This window comes from Hemiscyllium ocellatum, chromosome 16 (assembly GCF_020745735.1).
Source record: "Hemiscyllium ocellatum isolate sHemOce1 chromosome 16, sHemOce1.pat.X.cur, whole genome shotgun sequence".
Classification (NCBI taxonomy): domain Eukaryota; kingdom Metazoa; phylum Chordata; class Chondrichthyes; order Orectolobiformes; family Hemiscylliidae; genus Hemiscyllium; species Hemiscyllium ocellatum.
In genome coordinates this window covers 17,486,285-17,506,068 of record NC_083416.1, presented here as the reverse complement: position 1 = coordinate 17,506,068, position 19,784 = coordinate 17,486,285, and the positions used below count along the sequence as shown (strand labels likewise).

Below are 19,784 nucleotides of genomic sequence, written 5' to 3'. Positions count from 1 at the left end.
TGCCTACCACATCATAATCATTCACAATGATCTGTGCCATTAGTTCATCTGCCTTGTTACGAATGCTACGAGCATTCAGGTAAAGTGCCTTAATGCTAACTTTCTTATCATTAGTGATATTGGAGGTCATAAGATGTCCTAAGTTATCCTTCCTTTTTGCTGCATTCCCAGTCTGCCTCAAGTTTAAATCCGCCTGCACAGATGCTATCCTGTTGCTTATCTTTCCATTTAACTCCATAGTCCCTGTCGCTTTCACTTTCCCTTCCCCCCAACTTTGAAGTATAAAGTCCTACTGACCACCCTATTTATCCTCTTCGCTAGACCATTGGTACCTGATCGGTTCAGGTAGAGACCGTCCCAACGGTACAGATCCCCCCAGTTCCAAAACTGATGCCAATGCCCCATGAAGTGGAATCCCTCTTTCCCACACCAATCCCTTAGCCACATGTTTACTTCCCTAATTTTCTTATCCCTATGCCAATTGGCACGTGGCTCGGGCAGTAATCCGGAGATTATGACCCTTGAGGACCTGTACTTCAATTTCCTTCCTAGTGCTTCATAATCCCCAAATAGGTCCTCCACCCTAGCTTTGCCTATGTTGTTAGTCCCAACATGGACCACACCAACTGGATCCTCCCCCTCCCGCTCCAATATCCTTTCAAGCCGGTCGGAGATGTCCCGCACCCTGACACCGGTCAGGCAACACACCATGCGAGACTCCCAATCCAGCTTGCAAAGGATACTATCTGTCCCCCTAATTATAGAATCTCCTATAACAACTATTTGTCTTTTTGCTCCCCCCTCTTGAATGGCCTTCTGCACCATGGTGCCGTGGTCAGCTGGCTCATCCTGTCCAGAGCCCTTTTCCTCATTCGTACAGGGAGCAAGAATCTCATACCTGTTGGACAAGGTCAAGGGCTGAGGCTCCTGCATTCTTGAACTCAGGTTCCCCCTACCTGCCTCACTTACAGTCACATTCTAATGTCCCTGATCACTTACTGAATGTGAACTACTTAATCTCCCAAGTGTGACTACCTCCTGAAACAAAGCGTCCAGGTAACTCTCCCTCTCCCGGATGTGTTTGAAGCTCAGATTCCAGATCATCAACTTTGATCCAGAGTTATTCCAGCAACCAACACTTGCTGCAGATGTGGTCACTGCCATTCACAATGGGATCAGCCAGCTCCCAGATCATATAGCTACAGCACATCACCTGCCCAGCCATCTCTGCTTAGTTAATTACTTTATTACTTTGTACAGGTTTGAGTTAAAATACTTTCTGATACCTCTCTGCTGTAGTCTTTTTCCTAAAAACCAATTAATAGATAAACAAAAAAGTAAATTTTTAACCAGTCACTGATAAAGAAATTGAAAATCCTTATCTTAAAAAACCAGAGTACTTATTAAGGAGGTTAGAGGAGGAGTGCGGGTGGGATACACTGCAATTGTAGAGTCTTGGGCTTAGCCGCCTTCCTGATTTATATACTCAGGGTGAGTATTTATACTCAGTGCTTTCCTTCCCGGCTGCCCCTCTGGTTGTCGTCACTTCCCCTGCTGCTCCCGCTCTTTCTGTGAAGAATAAAAAAAACACGGCTGCCCACTACTGGTAAGTAATTTTAAAACAAACTGTCTTACCTTAGCTGTAGTCTTCCGGGTTCGTTTAAACTCAGCTGCTGCTCGCACTCAAAAAGAAAAAAAAAATTAATGCAGATTTTTTATTTGTTTTGGACTACCAATTTAAATATATTTTGAACAGAGTTTGTACTGTAATCTAATGTTTTCCAGGAAGTCATTAGCAGTTTGGGAATAAGACAACTGAGGTAAATTACATAATGTCCACAAACATTATGAAGAGTTACCATCAGACTCTCAAAACTATGACTGAGATATACTGTCATGAATACCAACAGGATTGGGATAAACAATTACACTTATTATTTGCTACTACAGATTTCTCAAATTAATGTACTGAGTTTAGCCCCTTTGAATTGGTTTATGGGCAAAAGATTGAAGGTCAATTAAAATTGATTTGGGAGAAGTTCTTGAAGCAGAAAGATGAATCCTCAGAATTGGATTACATGTTTATGTTTCTAGAAAGACTCACTGGAGTATGGAGAGTAGCACAGGCACATTTAAATATCACACAGGCAAAAATGAAAGAATACGTAGATAAACTTTCAACAACAAGTGGCAGATTGGTATAATTGCTTTTACCAGGTGAACCTCTGAATGTGAAATTTAATGGTCTATACGAATTTGTGAGTAGGCTTGGTAAAGTTTTTCAAAAAATGAAACAGCTGGAGAAATTCAACAGCTCTAGCAACATCTGTGAAGAGAAAGCAGAGTCAATGTTTTGCGTCCAGTGAGCCTTCTATAGAAAGGTAACTGCAATAATGAAGTCATATTCATTGTCAATTCCATGATTAGAAGATTGCATTGGTATGGTTGACAGTGCCTCATTCCTTCTAAGACTGATCTATTTCAGGGCACTAGCATGTGCTGTTAATACCAATGGTAAAGAAGTATCTGTTTTTGTTACACCAAATGGTTCATATCAATGTTGAGTGATGACATTAAGGTATCGAACACCCCAGCTACATTCCAGAAATTTATGAATCAAGTTGCAGCAAAGTTTTATAACAATGCAATTTACTTAGACAATGTTGGGGTAACACATGAAGAGAGCACGTGAGACAAGTCAAAGACCTATTTAAGCAATTACAGTTGGCTGGTTTTGTGAAAGATTTAGCCAAAAGTTAATTTGGAAAAGCAAGAATAACTTACCTAGAACACCTTGTTGAAGAAGGGCAAGTGTACCAAGGACAGTGAAAGTGAAGGCTCAGATAGAAATCCCCATTCTTAAACCTCAAGGAGAAATCATGAGAGTTTTTGCAATGTTTGGATTTTACTGGAAATTTGTGCGTAATTTCAGTATAAACAAATAAAAGTGACACAGCCGGGCAGACTTTGAGAAGCTAAAGCTAATCTTAACAAATGATCCATAAGACATTGTAACAGAAATTAGGTCATTCAGCCCATTGAGTCTTCTCCGCCATTCAATCATGGCTTATACGTTTTTCAACCCCATTCTCTCGCTTTATTCCCATAACACTTGATCCCCTTGATACTCAAGAACTTACCTATCTCAGTTTTAAATATACTCAATGACCTGGCCTCCACTGTCTTCTGTGGCAGTGAATTCCATAGATTCACCACTCTCTGGCTGAAGAAGTTTCTCCTTATCTCTGTTATAAAAGGTCTACTTTACACTAAGGCTATGCCCTCGGGTCCCAGTGTCTCCCACCAATGGAAATATCTTCCCAACATGTACTCTGTTCAGGCCATTCAGTATTCTATGTTTCAATTAGATCCCCCCCTCATCCTTTGAAACTCCAGTATAAATCCAGAGTCCTCAAATGTTTGCCATATGTTAAACTTTTCACTCCTGGGACCATTCTCGTGAACCTCCACTATTGGCTGTCCGGATTTTTCTATATATTATAAAATCCCTGCGGTGCAGAAGCAGCACATTCTCCACAGAGTTGAGAGTGTGGTGCTAGAAAAGCACAGCAGGTCAGGCAACATCCGAGGAGCAGGAGAATCCATGCTTCGGGCAAATGCTCTTTATCAGAAATGAGGTCAATTCAGTCCATAGAGTCCACAGTGACGCCCTGAAGAGCTTCCCATCGAGACCTATCCCTGAAACCCTATATTTCCCATGGCTAATCCACCTACCTTGCTACATCCCTGGACGCAATGGGACAATTGAGCATGACCGATCCATCTAACGTCTTTGGACTGTGGGAGGAAACTGGAGCACCCAGCAGAAACCCACGGAGACTTAGGAAGAATGTACAAACTCCACATAGACAGTTGCTCAGGTTTGGAATCGAACCTGGGTCCCTGGTGCTGTGACGCAGCAGTGCTAACTACTGAGCCACTGTGCCACGTTCTAGATCTTTCAAAATGACAACTGAAGCTAATGACCTCAGTGTGGATGTTATCTTGTATTATGATGAGGAGTCCGGAATAAAGAAGTCAGTGGGGCACTTTTCTATGAAACTAGACCAATATCAGAAGAAGTACTCTACTGTGGAAGAAGAGATTTTGGGATTATTATTGGTTCTTCAACTTTTAGAAGTCTATATCTGACACAGAAATAAGGAACATTAATTGACACTGATTATAATCCACTGGCCTTCATTGAAAAGTTTAAAGCTCTTCAGATGAAGTATTTTGTTGTAACTATTTAATGTAAAGATTAATCATATTACTGGAAAGATAATATAATAGATGCATTGTCCCAAGTGTAAAATTTTGGGTAAAAGTTAAAGGTATAAATGGTGCAAAGACTATATAACAAGGGAGCACAAATTAATGGATATAAGTTTGTGTCATATTGTTAGTGTATCACATATTTTGTAACAAAACACATCTTTTGAAAAAAAAACAGAAAGTGCTGGAAAATCTCAGCAGGTGTAGCAACATCTGTGGAGAGAAATCAGAGTTAACATTTTGGGTCCAGGTACACTTTGTCAGAACTCTTTTTTTTAAGTTGGCATTTCAAGCTTTCAACAGGCATGTAAAGTCCATACCTTTAAACTTTTGAGTTTTTAAAATTGTGGCCTGAAGTGGAAAATAAATTATTCGGAAACCAGGGATTTCAGGGATTACTGCATGGTTTGAAAGCAAGCAACTTGATACCTGATACTAAAGCAGCTCACCACCACCTTCTCAAGAGCGACTAGGGATGGCAATAAATTCAAGACAAGCTAGTGATGCCCACATCCCATGAATGGGTTTCAAAGAAAACCTCATTGTGAACATTATTTGCACATATATAGCAGGTGTTGCAGATGAACTGGTATCGAAGGGTTTGTGCAAATGCAATTTGGGTTGACACCAAGTAACTGATTGGTAACTGGTCCATAAGCCAATGACAAAGGTCTCCTACCTATCAAGAATTATGTGATTGGTTCACTGATAGCTGAACAGCTTGGGGCTATGAACAAGATACAGAGAAGTCTTCAGACCATCATCAGGTTAAGAGTTCTCTCCATGTTTTCTGTAGTCAGCTACTTTCAACCTGAAGAAAAAAAATTCCTTCCTTTAGTAGCTGCTGCAAGCTGTGATTTTAATTAATAAGCCGGATACCTTTTATAATTGAACTGGCCACCCTGTGCCTGTTGCAAATCACTGAAAACATCCTGAAAAGGATGATTGAGAAACAGCATTCTGAACAGAACAGGAATCATAAGAATCATCTCAGCATCAATGAGAACTGAAACCACTGAACTTCTTTCCCACATTTTCCCACCAACAATAATCCATGTTCTTTTTTTTTGTCTGGATGTGTGTTTGTTTGTGTAAAGGGGAATTTATACAGAGATTAGACTTTTAATGAGAGAAGATATATGCCAATGGTTCATAATGAAAATATACTCTGTTTCCCATCAACTTGGACCAAAAAGATAGGTATATCATGGGAATTCTTCGTGCTTTCAAAAATCTTTTCAAATGTCAATTTAAGGAATATTGAGCCTTGATTTCCAGCACAGCCAGTTCTACTATAATATGTTAGTTCTGTTCTCATGCAATCCCGTGTTATAAGAAAATCACATAATAGTAGCACCATTTAAACTAATCGGGCTGGAATCATGTTATAACCAATACATGTTAAAACTTTGTGCTTTAGAAATAGTGTCCCCAATTCGTCAATCGTGTTATAGCGAATATGTGTTAATGAAACACGTGTTATAGCAGATTGACCTGTACCATTGAGGCATGAAAATAAAGAGCACTGTGTAATACAACTCACTGGGTGTATTAAAGAGCACTGTGTAATACAGCTTACTGCACGTAATAGAGTACTGTTTAATACAGATCACGGAATATAATAGAGAGCACTGTGTAATACAGAGCACTGGGTGTAATAGAGAGCACGGTTTGTTACAGTTCACTAATTGTAATAGAGAGCACTGTGTATTAAGGTTCACTGAAACAGAGGAAATGTGTACTATAGCTTATTGTGTGCAATAGCGCACTGTGGAAAATTGATGGCAATGTGTATTACAGCTCACTGGGTATAACAGAGAAAACTGTGTTATTGTTCATGTGGTGTGATAGAGAGCATGATATATCACAGCTCACTTGGTAGATTGATGGCAATGTGTATTACAGTTCATTGGGCGTAATAAAGAGTACTATTTATTGTGGTTCACTGGGAATAATAAAAAACACTGTTTACTACAGCTTATTGTGCTTAATAGAATCACAGTGTCTTGCAATTCCCTGGCTGTAATGGTCAGCACTGCTTATTACCATTCACTGGGTGTGACAGACTATGCATTGCAGTTCACTGAGTGAATTAGAACATATATTATTATGTCAGTAAGTGTAATAGTCAGCACTATCTAGTACAGATCACAGACTGCAATAGAGAGAGATGTTTCTTACTGCTAGTTTTGTAAAATTGAATTTTCTGTATTACAATTCACTTGGTGCAATAGGGAACACTGTCTTACCTTCTGGGTATTATAATGAACATTGCGTATTACAGTCCACTTGGTTTTATAGAGAGTACTGCATATTATATTCTGGATTAGTGGTGCTGGAAAAGCACAGCAGTTCAGGCAGCATCCAAGGAGCAGCGAAATCGATGTTTCGGGCAAAAGTCCTTCATCAGGAATAAAGGCAGTGAGCCTGAAGCATGGAGAGATAAGCTAGAGGAGGGTAGGGGTGGGGAGAAAGTAGCATAAAGTACAATGGGTGTGTGGGGGAAGGGATGAAGGTGATAGGTCAGGGAGGAGAGGGTGGAATGGATAGGTGGAAAAGGAGATAGGCAGGTAGGACAAGTCCGGACAAATCACGGGGACAGTGCTGAGCTGGAAGTTTGGAACTAAGGTGAGGTGGGGGAAGGGGAAATGAGGAAACTGTTGAAGTCCACATTGATGCCCTGGGGTTGAAGTGTTCTGAGGCAGAAGATGAGGCGTTCTTCCTCCAGGCGTCTGGTGGTGAAGGAGGCCCAGGACCTCCATGTCCTTGGCAGAGTGGGAGGGGGAGTTGAAATGTTGGGCCACAGGGCAGTGTGGTTGATTGCTGCGGGTGTCCTGGAGATGTGCCCTAAAGCTCTCTGCTAAGAGGCGCCCAGTCTCCCCAGTGTAGAGGAGACCGCATCGGGAGCAACGGATACAATAAATGATATTAGTGGATGTGCAGGTAAAACTTTGATGGATGTGGAAGGCTCTTTTAGGGCCTTGGATAGAGGTGAGGGAAGAGGTGTGAGCGCACGTTTTACAGTTCCTGCCGTGGCAGGGGAAAGTGCCAGGATGGGAGGGTGGGTTGTAGAGGGGCGTGGACCTGACCAGGTAGTCACGGAGGGAACGGTCTTTGTGGAAGGTGGAAAGGGGTGGGGAGGGAAATATATCCCTGGTAGTGGGATCTTTTTGGAGGTGGCGGAAGTGTCGGCGGATGATTTGGTTTATGCGAAGGTTTGTAGGGTGGAAGGTGAGCACCAGGGGCGTTCTGTCCTTGTTACGGTTGGAGGGGTGGGGTCTTAGGGCAGAGGTGCGAGATGTGGACGAGATGCGTTGGAGGGCATCTTTAACCACGTGGGAAGGGAAATTGTGGTCTCTAAAGAAGGAGACCATCTGGTGTGTTCTGTGGTGGAACTGGTCCTCCTGGGAGCAGATACGAAGGAGGCGAAGGAATTGGGAATATGGGATGGCATTTTTGCAAGAGGTAGGGTGGGGAGAGGTGTAATCCAGGTAGCTGTGAGAGTCGGTGGGTTTGTAAAAAATATCAGTGTCAAGTCGGTCGTTATTAATGGAGATGGAGAGGTCCAGGAAGAGGAGGGAGGTGTCAGAGATGGTCCAGATAAATTTAAGGTTGATTTTGCTGCTCCTTGGATGCTGCCTGAACTGCTGTGCTCTTCCAGCACCACAAATCCAGAATCTGGTTTCCAGCAGTCATTGTTTTTACCTCATTGATTTTAACCCTACTGCAAATCCTCTTGCAAAAATGCCTTCCTTGAAGAAGTTTTCCTCCTCTCTCGACAAGAATCTCACGGAGTCCCTCTCCCACTGCAACTCCCAGGTCATTTCCTCTGCCCTGAAGCTCTTCAATCATGTCGTGAAACAAACTCGCCACATTTCCCCTTCCCCCATCTCACCCTAGTTCCAAATTTCCAGCTTAGCACTGTCCCCATGACTTGTCCGGACTTGTCCTACCTGCCTATCTCCTTTTCCATCTATCCACTTCACCCTCTCCTCCCTGACCTATCACCTTCATCCCCCCCCCCCCACTCACCCATTGTACTCTATGCTATTTTCTCCCCACCCCCACCCTCCTCTAGCTCTTCTCTCCACGCTTCAGGCTCACTGCCTTTATTCCTGATGAAGGGCTTTTGCCTGAAACGTCGATTTCGCTGCTCCTTGGATGCTGCCTGAACTGCCGTGCTCTTCCAGCACCACTAATCCAGAATCTGGTTTCCAGCATCTGCAGTCATTGTTTTTACCTCGTTGATTTTAATCCTACTGCGAATCCTCTTGCAAGGATGCCTGCCTTGAAGAAGTTTTCCTCCTCTCTCTATAAAAATCTCAGGGAGACCCTCCCCCACTGCAACTCCCAGGTCATTTCCTCTGCCCTGAAGCTCTTCAACCATGTCGTGAAACAAACTCGCCTCATTTCCCCTTCCCCCACCTCACCCTAGTTCCAAACTTCCAGCTTAGCACTCCTCTAGTTTATCTCTCCACGTTTCAGACTCATTGCCTTTATTCCTGATGAAGGGCATTTGCCCAAAGTGTTGATTTCGCTGCTCCTTGGATGCTGACTGAACTGCTGTGCTCTTCCAGCACCACTAATCCAGAATCTGGTTTTCAGCATCTGCAGTCATTGTTTTTACCCTACTGCATATTATAACTTACTGGGTGTAATAGAGCACTGCATTTTAAAACTAACTGGGTTTAATAGAGAAAACGGTGTGTTACGACTCACTGGATGTTGTAGCTAATTGGGTGTGATAAAGAGTATTGTATTTTATTATTCCCTGGGTGTAATGGAGGGGACTGTGCATTACAGTTGATTTGATGTGAGTGCTGTGTATTACAGTTCACTGAGTATGCTACAGTGAACTTTGTGATAATAGAGATTACTGTATAATAGAGTTTCTACAGCATTCTCCATGCTTGCTACATTTCAGCCTTACCCAAGGTTGTTTTCAAGTCCTCAACTGGAGTTTGAACCCACTTGACTAACTGGCACAAGATCCTGAAATACCTCAATAAAAAATGAAAAAAGCTGCCATTGCTGGAAATTAGCAAGAAAAACAGAAATTGCTGGAAAATCTCAGCAGGTCTGGCAGCATCTGTGGAGAGAAATCAGAGCTAACATTCCAGGTCCAGTAACTCATCTTTAGAACTGACGGTAGCTAGGAAAGTGTTGGTTTTTATGCAAAAGATAGAGTGAGGGAGAAGGAGTGAGGAGTAAGCGATAGGTGGAGATAGAGTCCAAAAGAGAGAAGAACAGTTGGACAGACAAGGGAGTGGAGAATGAATGACTGCTGATGGAGACCATTTGTGGCTAACAATGGGTAGCCACATCAAAGAATCAAAAAGCGACGTCGCTATTTACGCTTGGCTGCCACAAGCCAGTTATCCCTCTCCCACCCCCACCCTATCTTCTGCATCAAAACTAACTTTTCCTCACTACCGTCAGTTCTGAAGAAGGGTCACTGGACCTGAAACATTATCTCTGATTTCTCTCCACCGATGCTACCACAGCTGCTGAGATTTTCCAGCAATTTCTATTTTTGTACGTAAACATTTAACTGGGAACAAATTGAAACTAATCAGTTACTCAGCCTTCTCCCCCCATTTCAAGTTGGCACTTTTGTATTCTTCCTCCCTCAGCTCTATTTGAAACCCTTTCCCCTCCTTATTTAGCGTATGCATTGTTCCTTTCCATTCCCTTCCAGTTAATAGTGACATTTCTCTCCACCCCAAGGTGTTTTTTCCAACTTGTGCCTTCTTTCAATTCTTTTTTCTTTCCATATATTCCCACTTCACTTTCATTCTGATTGCTAGCTTATATGCTTTCCTTGCCATCCATTTATCCCTTTTTCTCACCTTTCAATGTCATTCATATCCCCCATTTAGTATCACTCTAACCAGATCTTTGCTACTCAATGAATTGATTTCAGCTGCTTTTCTCACAAGAATTTTCGTCCTCAACATACAGCAACTAGAATCACTTTGAATAGGAGTGCTGCTGAGTAAGAACAACGAAGGTGAAAGGATTCCGTTCTTGATATTTTTAATAAAACACATAAAAAAACCACAAAATTATATTCCACACAAGCACAGTACAATTTGTAACTATGATGACTTCCACTTATTTACCTGCTTTTCTGAACCTTCCTCTTCCTTCAGCAACTCATCATTTATTTCCTGGGAACACAAAATGAAAGCAAGATGAGAAAAAAAATCTTAGTTTAGGTCAGAAAAATTGCTGGAAAATTCCACTCAACCCCAAAAGTGATGACACAGGACTAATATGACCATGGGTACACAGCATCCATTATCTGTGCCGGCGAAAACCGAACACACGCTGGAGGAAAGGTATCTGAAAAGCACCTGAATTCCAGTGAGGCAAGTCTGGACTGAATAGTGAGGTCAACATCTTCAGACCATGAACTCTTTCCTCCATTTCAATACTTCGTTTCTCTCCCTGGGTATCGGAGTGATCTTGTTTTTATGCTTTGCTTTCAGCTCAGTATCCACTTCCTCAGCCACATCTCATCAGCCTCCATTCCAATGGTCTTCCCTCCCTCAGACTGTTCTTCTAAAATGTCCCCTCCCTCAGTTCATCTTCCCTCAATCTGTCCTCCTCGATCAGTCATGCCTCCTTTCCCCTTGATCAGTCATGCCTCCTTCAATCTCTCCTCCTTATTTTCCCACACCTCAGTTTTCCTTCTCTTAATTTTCCCCACTTACTATAATGTATCCTTACAATAAGGATTTGGAAAAGAACTGCTTTCATATCACCGAATCAAGTGTTCTCAATTGACCATGGACTGAATGTTATGCTCCAACCCTACTGCTGTATTTACATGTGGGAGCAAGTAAAACAGGATAAATGGCTAGATTATTGTGCTACCCTCCTGGTGGATTAGGCATTTGTAAACCTATTTTCCCATAGGCCTTTGACGGCCTTGAACTGGTCAATAAATGGGTCTGTTTCAACTGCCATCACAAGCAGCTGTGCCACTAATGAAGGTGAATAACGGACGCCAATCTGTGTTTTAATCAAAAGCCAGCAAGGGAAATTAGAGTAATAGAAATAGAATTAGAAGCATTGAAATACAGAAAATAGGAGCAGGAGTAGGCCATTCGGCCATTTGAGCCTCCTCCACTATTCAATATAATCATGGTTGGTCATCCAACTCAGAACCCAAACCCTCTGATCCCTTTAACCCTAAGAATTATATCTAAAACCTTCTTGAAAACATTCAATATTTGGTCTCAACCACTTTCTAGGGCAAAGAATTCTCAGGATGACTCATCTTAGTCCTAAATGGCCTACTCTGTATCCTTAAGCTGTGATCCCTGGTTCTGGACACCCTTATCTTTGGGAATATCCTTCCTGTCATTACCCTGTCTTGTCCTGTTAGGATTTATAGGTTTCTATGAGATCCCCCACCCTCAACCTCATTTCTCTAAACTCCAGTGAATATAATCTGACTAATCCAGTCTCTTTTCATACATCAGTCCTGCCATTCCAAGAATTAGCCTGTTGAAGTTTCATTGCACTCACTCCATAACCTGAATATTCTTTTTCAGATAAAGAGGCCAAAATTGCAAACAACACTCTAGGTACGATCTCACCAAGGCCCTATCCCAACTGCAGCAAGACATCACTGCTACTGTACATCTGTCCTTTCACTATGAAGGCTAACACACTATTTGTCTTCTTCACTGCCTCCTGCAACCACATGTTTACTTTCAGCGACAGGGGAACAAACAAACCCAGCTCTTATTGCACCTTCCCCTTTCCCAATCTATCGCCATTTAAATAAACCACCTTCTTATTGTTGCTACCAAAGGAGATAACCTCATGTTTTTCTTATATTTTGCCTGACATGCATTGCTTACTCACTTGACTTGTCCAAACTATATTATCTTGTTTGAGGGAGCTATATGCACATCAGGGGCACAACATCCTATAGATGGTACTGCTCCTTTGGGCCTTCTACTCCTGGGCTCCATAACATTACAGCCCCAGCCTTTCCCTTCCTGATTGTCTCTCATCCCTTCCAAACCTAAAATGTACTTTTTAACCTTGCTCCTTCAGTCTCCTTCTCCTTCAGGCTTGCTTGCAGTCCCACCCCTGTCCAATCCTGAATACTGTAGTTTTTTCTGGGACATTCAGCTGCCAGCCAATCAGATTGTGTTTGAGGGGGTTGTCCCACTATCAGCTTGCTAACACTATGCCCAGCTGTATAAAGCCATGGGTTCTTGTGGTGCAGTGGTAATGTCCCTACTTCTAAGATAGAGGGCCCGGGTTCAAGTCTCACCTGCCTTGAAGGCGTGCCCGAACAGGGACTGATGTAAAAAATGCATGAATGTTTTTAATTGACTTGCTCATTGCAGCAACATTTTAAAAAGCTGACTACACCTGAACTGTCTTTTTACTGGGCTATTGAGGACAGGAGGGGAAGGTTGAGGTTAATGGAGCCAATGTTACATTTCCCTGTAAAATTAACCCATACCTTCCCAATTAGTCTTTCTCAACTTGGATGCTTTAACCTAGGGTTTTCAGTAGCACACCTCAATCCAAACTATGCATATGTCTTTAGATAATAGTGGAGTTAAAATTGAACATGATAATGTAGGTACTGTCATTTGCATTGTCTATGACTAATTTCATCCCATGTGAGATTAATTTGTTGTTGCCTTCAATCTGCTTGATTTCACAAGATTCAAAGAGTGCATTCTCTGTGGTTCTCTGCTAATCAGAAACCTCCTTTATCTTCTCCAACCGTAATGGGTGTAGTTTGTTAGAGAGCTGTGGAGATTCCAACACAAATGGATCTGGGTAAGAGAGTGATTCATTATCTTCACATCTCATGTAACACACTCACTGACAGGAGGTTCTTGGATCAGTGTTTCTGCATTCCTGAATGTCGCTGTCAAAATCAGGCAAATATCAGGAGAGACATTTATGATCAGTAACAGGCAGCTAAATTGCAAATCCACTTAAACATATGGAGCTGTGTTTATGTCTAAGAGTGGCATGCTGTAAAACAGGTCACATCTCCAAAGCAGATTGAGTGACTGTCACTGCTAATGAGTCATGCTTGCCAGCTCTTTGTTTGTACTTATCTGTGTCCAATAAATTTTCATCTTCCATATATATAGGAGCTGTACACCCCTGTACCAGGCAGTAAAACAAATCCTACTATCACTGCTTGTCAATGTAGTATCTGATACAACTGTGGCAATGTTCATTTTGGATCATCCACACTGATGTCTCAGCTTTCAAAACATGAAAAGAAAAATAGATTTTAGTTTGGAACTGGGGCCTATTTTGCTGAACATTTACTGTTAGATCTTAAAGAAAGAAGTTTTAATTTTCTAGAAGGCCCTCTAGACATGCAAATTTCTTTCTGAATTTCCTACATGAAAATATTGACTGCACTTCAAAAAATATTTCATTGGCATTTTGGCAGAGCACAATATAAATGAAAATTCTTTCTGGGTTGGAGTAAAGGCAGGCTGGAGTTGCATAAAACTCTATTTCAAAAACATTCTTGAAATTCTTAGAATAGCATTAATATGCTCTAGCTATTAATTCAACACAATTAATGCTTATAGAGTAGCTGCCATTTTGTAACCTAAAACTGCAGAACTCTCTGTGGCACCTTAACTTACTTGTGGCTCCCAACTGAGCTGTCGTGGCCAAGGTCCAGATCTGCACAAGCCTTCAGATTGTGAATGGCAGTGCAGTGTGTTAAGGAGGGTGAGACTGTCTGGTCCAGAGGACCCTCACATTGTTCTCTTCCGAGACTATGCTAAGAGCTTGTAACAGAATTATACTGTCACTTCTGACTTGCTGTGAAGCAGCAACCACTTCATAACAATGCAGAGATGGCAAAGTTCTTACAGTTCTGCGCTTGATCCATATAATAACTCTAGAGTACATGATTGTTCTTTAATGCTGACATATTCTTTCATTGTATCATTTGGCATCAGGCATGGTGCGTTCTCACTCCATTGAGTCATTCATTGGCTAAAATATTTGCTCAGTTGGTCCAAATTCACAATGCCTAATCCCACAGTGGATTTTAAATATCCTAATTGTTTCCAGTGTTTGTCACAATGAGGATAAAGGAAGTATTATTCTGTTCACAATAAAACCTTGCAAAACCTGGGGAAGAAAACAATTTTTTCTAATGTATAGATAGAAACTGAGGACACAAATGAAACAGTTCATTAAAAAATGTGTAAAATCCAGGGATATACTGAGGGCTGTGGTAACAGTAAGTAAGGTTGGATTGTGAATGATTGCAATTCTTACATTGCTACAAGAGTTTTAGTTTCAAAATGGTGTGGATGTGAGTAGTAAAGAGATGAGGGACTGAATATCACAGATTATACACACTGACAGTAATAATATCCCGACTGACTTTCTACGTTGCCAATGGGTGAGACTCCTCGTTTAGACTATAAGATGGTAAAGCAGAAGTTGGTCTTTCAGCTATCAAGTCTGCTCTGCCAGTCAATGAAATCACTACTGATCTGATAACTCTCGACTCTGCTTTCCTGCCTTTTTCTCAAAACTCCCAATTCCCTTACTGATATAAAACTCTGTGTATCTCAGCCTTGAATATACTTAATGACTCAGCCTCCACAGCCCTCTGCAGTAAAGAATTCCACAGATTTACCGCCTCTGAGAAAATAAATTCCTCCTCATATCTGCTGTAAATGTACACTCTGAAATTATGCCTTCTGTTCCTAGACACTCCCTCACAAAGGGAAACAACCCTTCTATGTCTACTCTGTCAAGTCCTTTAAGAATCTTGAATGTCCTTTAAGAATCTTGAATCTTGCAAAATCAGACTGCCTCCAATACTAGTATATCTTTCCTTAGACAAGGAATCCAAAACTGTTCAGAGTTCTAACTGCGGTCTGACTACTGCCTTGTATCATTTTGGCAAAATTTTCCTTCTTCAATATTCATTTATCTTTGAAATAAAAGCTGATATTCCATTTGTCTTCTATACTATCTTTTGAACCTGGATTAACTCATTAAGACTTCTCAGCTGAAACATTATTCTCACATCACGTCTGCTTATTTCTCTTAACAAAAAATGAGGTGGTTGCAAATGGGTTATAAAATGTGGAAGGAAGTGTAGAAGACTTGCTTAGATCCAGTGCCACATGGGACAGTACAGAACAAGATTCTGCTACGGGCCACAGTCCATTGCAATCTTTTTCAGTTCAGCCCAGGTGGTCCCATTCATGACGGTCTTCTTTGCCCAGCCCTTTCTTCTTTTTCCATCTGGAGGTATCTTTACACTTGGCAACAATGGCAGACATCTCTGAGTTTACCACGAACAGACTTAGAACTTCCCAAACACCCAAAAAAGTGTTCTTGCTATCAGGTTTTAAATAGCTTTGCTGCAAATTACCTAATAATTACCTCTGAGATGAAAGGGAAGTGGGACCAAAGATAGATAATTAGCATTTCAATCTGGAAGCATGGTTTCACATTGCCGTGTAGAGGCACAAAGGAAGCCAATTTTGAGATCAGGTTACAGGCTCCCCCATACATCAATGACCATCACAGACAGATAGCAGGGGTTTATACAATCAGCAGTGTAAAAGGCAGCTTGATCTTTGCGAGCTATTACAGCTGGATTCAGGAGAAAAATAGTCTCTAGTCAAACAGACACGTCCTTTGACCTTCTACAGCATATAGGCGATTTGGCCTTAAGTGTCCCAGGGTACAGAACAGGCTGTACTGTTGGTGTCAGAGGAAAGAAGTTCTGTGAAAATTGAGGTAAGCCGAGAGATGGTCACATGAGGATGCTTCCACTTCTGGGTGACTCCAAAACTAACAGTCATTAGAAGATGTGGATGATAGCAGAACTGAGAGGTTATAACTATGATGAGATAATGTTTTCAGCTTTCTAAACACCTTCATAGACTTCTTTGGCAATTGGTTGTAACTGCTATATAATTGTAAGTAAACAAACTCCAAACATTCCTGATAAGGAAAGATTAGGGTTTTAGCTCTGAAGTCTCTGAAGCAGGGCGGCACAGTGGCACAGTGGTTAGGGCGGCACGGTGGCACAGTGGTTAGGGCGGCACGGTGGCACAGTGGTTAGGGCGGCACGGTGGCACAGTGGTTAGCACTGCTGCCTCACAGCGCCAGGGACCTGGGTTCAATTCCCGCCTCAGGCGACTGACTGTGTGGAGTTTGCACGTTCTCCCCGTGTCTGCGTGGGTTTCCTCCGGTTGCTCCGGTTTCCTCCCACAGTCCAAAGATGTGCGGGTCAGGTGAATTGGCCATGCTAAATTGCCCATAGTGTTAGGTAAGGGGTATATGTAGGGGTATGGGTGGGTTGCGCTTCGGCGGGTTGGTGTGGACTTGTTGGGCCGAAGGGCCTGTTTCCACACTGTAAGTAATCTAATCTGAATTGACCTCGAGCAGGATGTTTCCATCCAGTGTGTGTGTGGATATGCGTTTCCCAACCCTATTGTGTGAGCTGCGGGAGCCTGTAAAACTCTTTTGCTAACTTGGACTTACCGGCTAGTCAACTGATATGAAAATGGTTGTGGGCATGGAAAATGTGTGCATGTTACAACCTGTCAGATGTAATCAGCCTGTGAATCTTTCACTGCTGCATATCAATAGAATGTGTGAGTAATGACAAGAAGCTTACAATAGATCTCTGGTAACAAAGAAAAACATGAACTTGCATTTTGGCAGGGCCTAACACATCCTCACATCATCCCAAAGCGTGACACAGAAAATTAAACACCCTGTATGTCATCATAATTGCAATATCAATTGATGTGACATCTAACTTGCAACGTTAGGTCTCACAGCAGTACGATATTCAGCTTTAGACATTGCTTGAGTGATAAATGTTTGTCAGGATACTGGGTTGAATTCTGCTGCTCTTCTTCAAATAGTGTGAGAGGATATTTTGCATTGACTTAAGAAGATAGGGCCTTCCTTCTTTTAACATCTCAGCCAAAAGGTGGTAATGTACCTCTAACAGTGAAGCACTGACAGAGTTAGACTAGATCATTTCATCAGGTTTTAAAGTGGATCATGATTTAGAGACCTATCAGATGACCAAAACCTGACACCTGGATGTCAGGGAATATTGATGAGGAGGGTGGGGGGACGATGGGGGGGATCAGGGAAGGATGTTGAATACTCAATAGATATTCTGGTGTTGGTAACTCATGTTCACATTGATACAGTTCCATGGATCACCACCCCTCCTCGTGATGTGCACAATATTACAGGCAATGATATTATCTTTGGCTGTGAGGTGTTGGCATATCCCATGGCGCTGGTGGAATGGAGAAAGAAAGGAAATGAGAACTTCCTTCCTGGAGATGATGCACATATCTCTATCCAGGTATGAGATCTTGCTATAAACTGCTTTGGAAATTAGATATGTGTTTTTGAACATAATTATATCATTATTATATTATTAGGTATCATTATCCTGAATATTATATTACATTTATCATATTAATGTATTATTATTGTTATTGAAAATGTTCTTGAATATTGTTAAATGGAAACATAATGCCAAGGTTTTATGTCCAGGAATCATCGAGACAAATGCTAGAGTGCCAAATATCAAATATTATACCAATTTGAAGAGAAGGAAAAATCTTTAGATTATTTGACAAATTAACTCTGATTGGCTGAAATGTACCCAGAGAGAAACAAATGGGGATCTAGGTTCCCCAAGCTTTCAGATGGGGAATTCCTACACACAGGACAAAATGTGTCACGATTCCTGATTTACTTTTGTCTAAAGGCAAGAGGTGGGCCAGCACGATACGGTATCACAGGATGGTTGCAGATTCAGGGGCTGAAGAAGTCTGATGAGGGGATCTATACCTGTTACACAAGGAACAAGTATGGAGAAGCATTCGCATCAGCACATTTAAGTGTGTATGATCCTGGTAAGACCAAGAAACAACATTCGACCAACAGGTCTTTTCCTATCACAAAAATCTTCCACATCCTTGTCACTGCTGCATCTAGTTCAAGGGTTTTCTGGTAGATCATAGCTATCCTAGTTGAATCTTTTGTATTCAAACTGATAACCATCCCTTGGTGATCTCAGGCTTAATCTCAAACTCTGAATAGGATTCTTAACCATATGCTGCAAAAAAATGCTAAAGCTATTTCTTGTTCTTTTGCCAAACATCTTAAATTAAGTCCTTGTATTACCAACCCTTTTGCAATTGCAAACAGTTTCTCTGCATACACTCTGTCTAAATCCTTCATAACTTCAAACAATTCTATTAAACTTCCTCTACTTTGAGAAGAACAACTCCAGCGTCTTCAATCACTTCATGTAACCATAATCCTTAGTCTTGAAGCACTCCTGTAATTCTCTTCTATATCCTATGCAGGCTTTTGTAGTACAAGGGTTAACGTCTGGGACTATGTGGATAGCACTGCTCATAATGAAGAAGCAGGTGAACATGTGATAGAGGGAAATTTATTTTATTCATTTCTGGGATTTGGTTGCCTATGGCTGAACCAGCATTTATTGCCTGCCCCTAGTGGCCCTTGGGAAGGTGCTGGTGAACTGCCACTGCAGTTAGTGGGAGATTCTTAATGCCCCGAGGGTGGTAATTTTTACCCAGCAACATTGAAAAAATGGTGATATATTTCAAAGTCTAAATAGTGAGTGGATGATCATGGCGTTAGCAAAATATAATGGACAGATGTACAGCAAAGCATAGCTCATTAATTTGTAATAAATGAGTTATTGTTTGAACTGAGCAATCACTCACTAATCTATTATACTACTATACAACTGACAGTAGTTGTCACATCCTTCCTATAATGTGATGCTCTGAATGTTACACACTGCTTCAGCTGGGACGAAATCAGTGTTTGTGTAAAAAACACAAATAATTTTATACTTTTTATATGGTCTTGCACACGTAGTCCACCTTTTTATGCTATCTGTCTGTTGGTCAAGATATTTATTTAAAACATGGATGATCTGCATCTGAATTCCAAATTACCTTAATACCTTTATACAGTGAAAATCTAACCACCTCAAAATGTCCAATGTCCATATCTGTTTTGGGAAGAAAGTTGAAGTTTCTTCTACCATTTGTGTGAGCAAAGTGCTTTCTGATTTCAGTTGTGGGCATTTTGTGGACATGATGCTAATCAAACAGTCTGCTTTGTCTCGGATAGTGTTGAGCTTCGATGTTATTGGAGCTGCACTCATCCTGGCAAATGTAGATTATTTTATCTAACTCCAGACTTGTGCCTTGCACATAGTGGACAGGCGTAGGGATGTCAGAAGGTGAATTCCGAGCCTCTGAACTGCTCTTGTAGCCAGTGTATTTATATGGCTAGTCCAGCTCAGCCTCTGGTGAATGGCAACCCCAGGATGTTGATAGTGGAGGAATTCAGTGATTGTTATGACATTGAGTGTTAAAGGTCAATGGTTAGATCATCTCTCATTGGAGATGGTCATTACCTAGCATTTGTTTGGCACAAGT

At 41.5% G+C, this 19,784-nt stretch overlaps 1 protein-coding gene across 3 annotated transcripts in view; it reads left to right on the top strand.

Annotated features, from left to right (window-relative positions):
* LOC132823155 (kazal-type serine protease inhibitor domain-containing protein 1-like) overlaps nt 1-19,784 on the top strand; it is a 53,565-nt gene that overhangs the window by 17,818 nt on the left and 15,963 nt on the right. For 2 of the 3 annotated variants that reach the window (XM_060836729.1, XM_060836728.1), the window contains exons 3-4: nt 17,496-17,656; nt 18,068-18,215. In XM_060836729.1, the coding sequence (XP_060692712.1) occupies nt 17,496-17,656; nt 18,068-18,215 (309 nt within the window). The remainder of the gene's footprint in view (nt 1-17,495; nt 17,657-18,067; nt 18,216-19,784) is intronic. The other variant, XM_060836730.1, reaches the window with a different exon arrangement.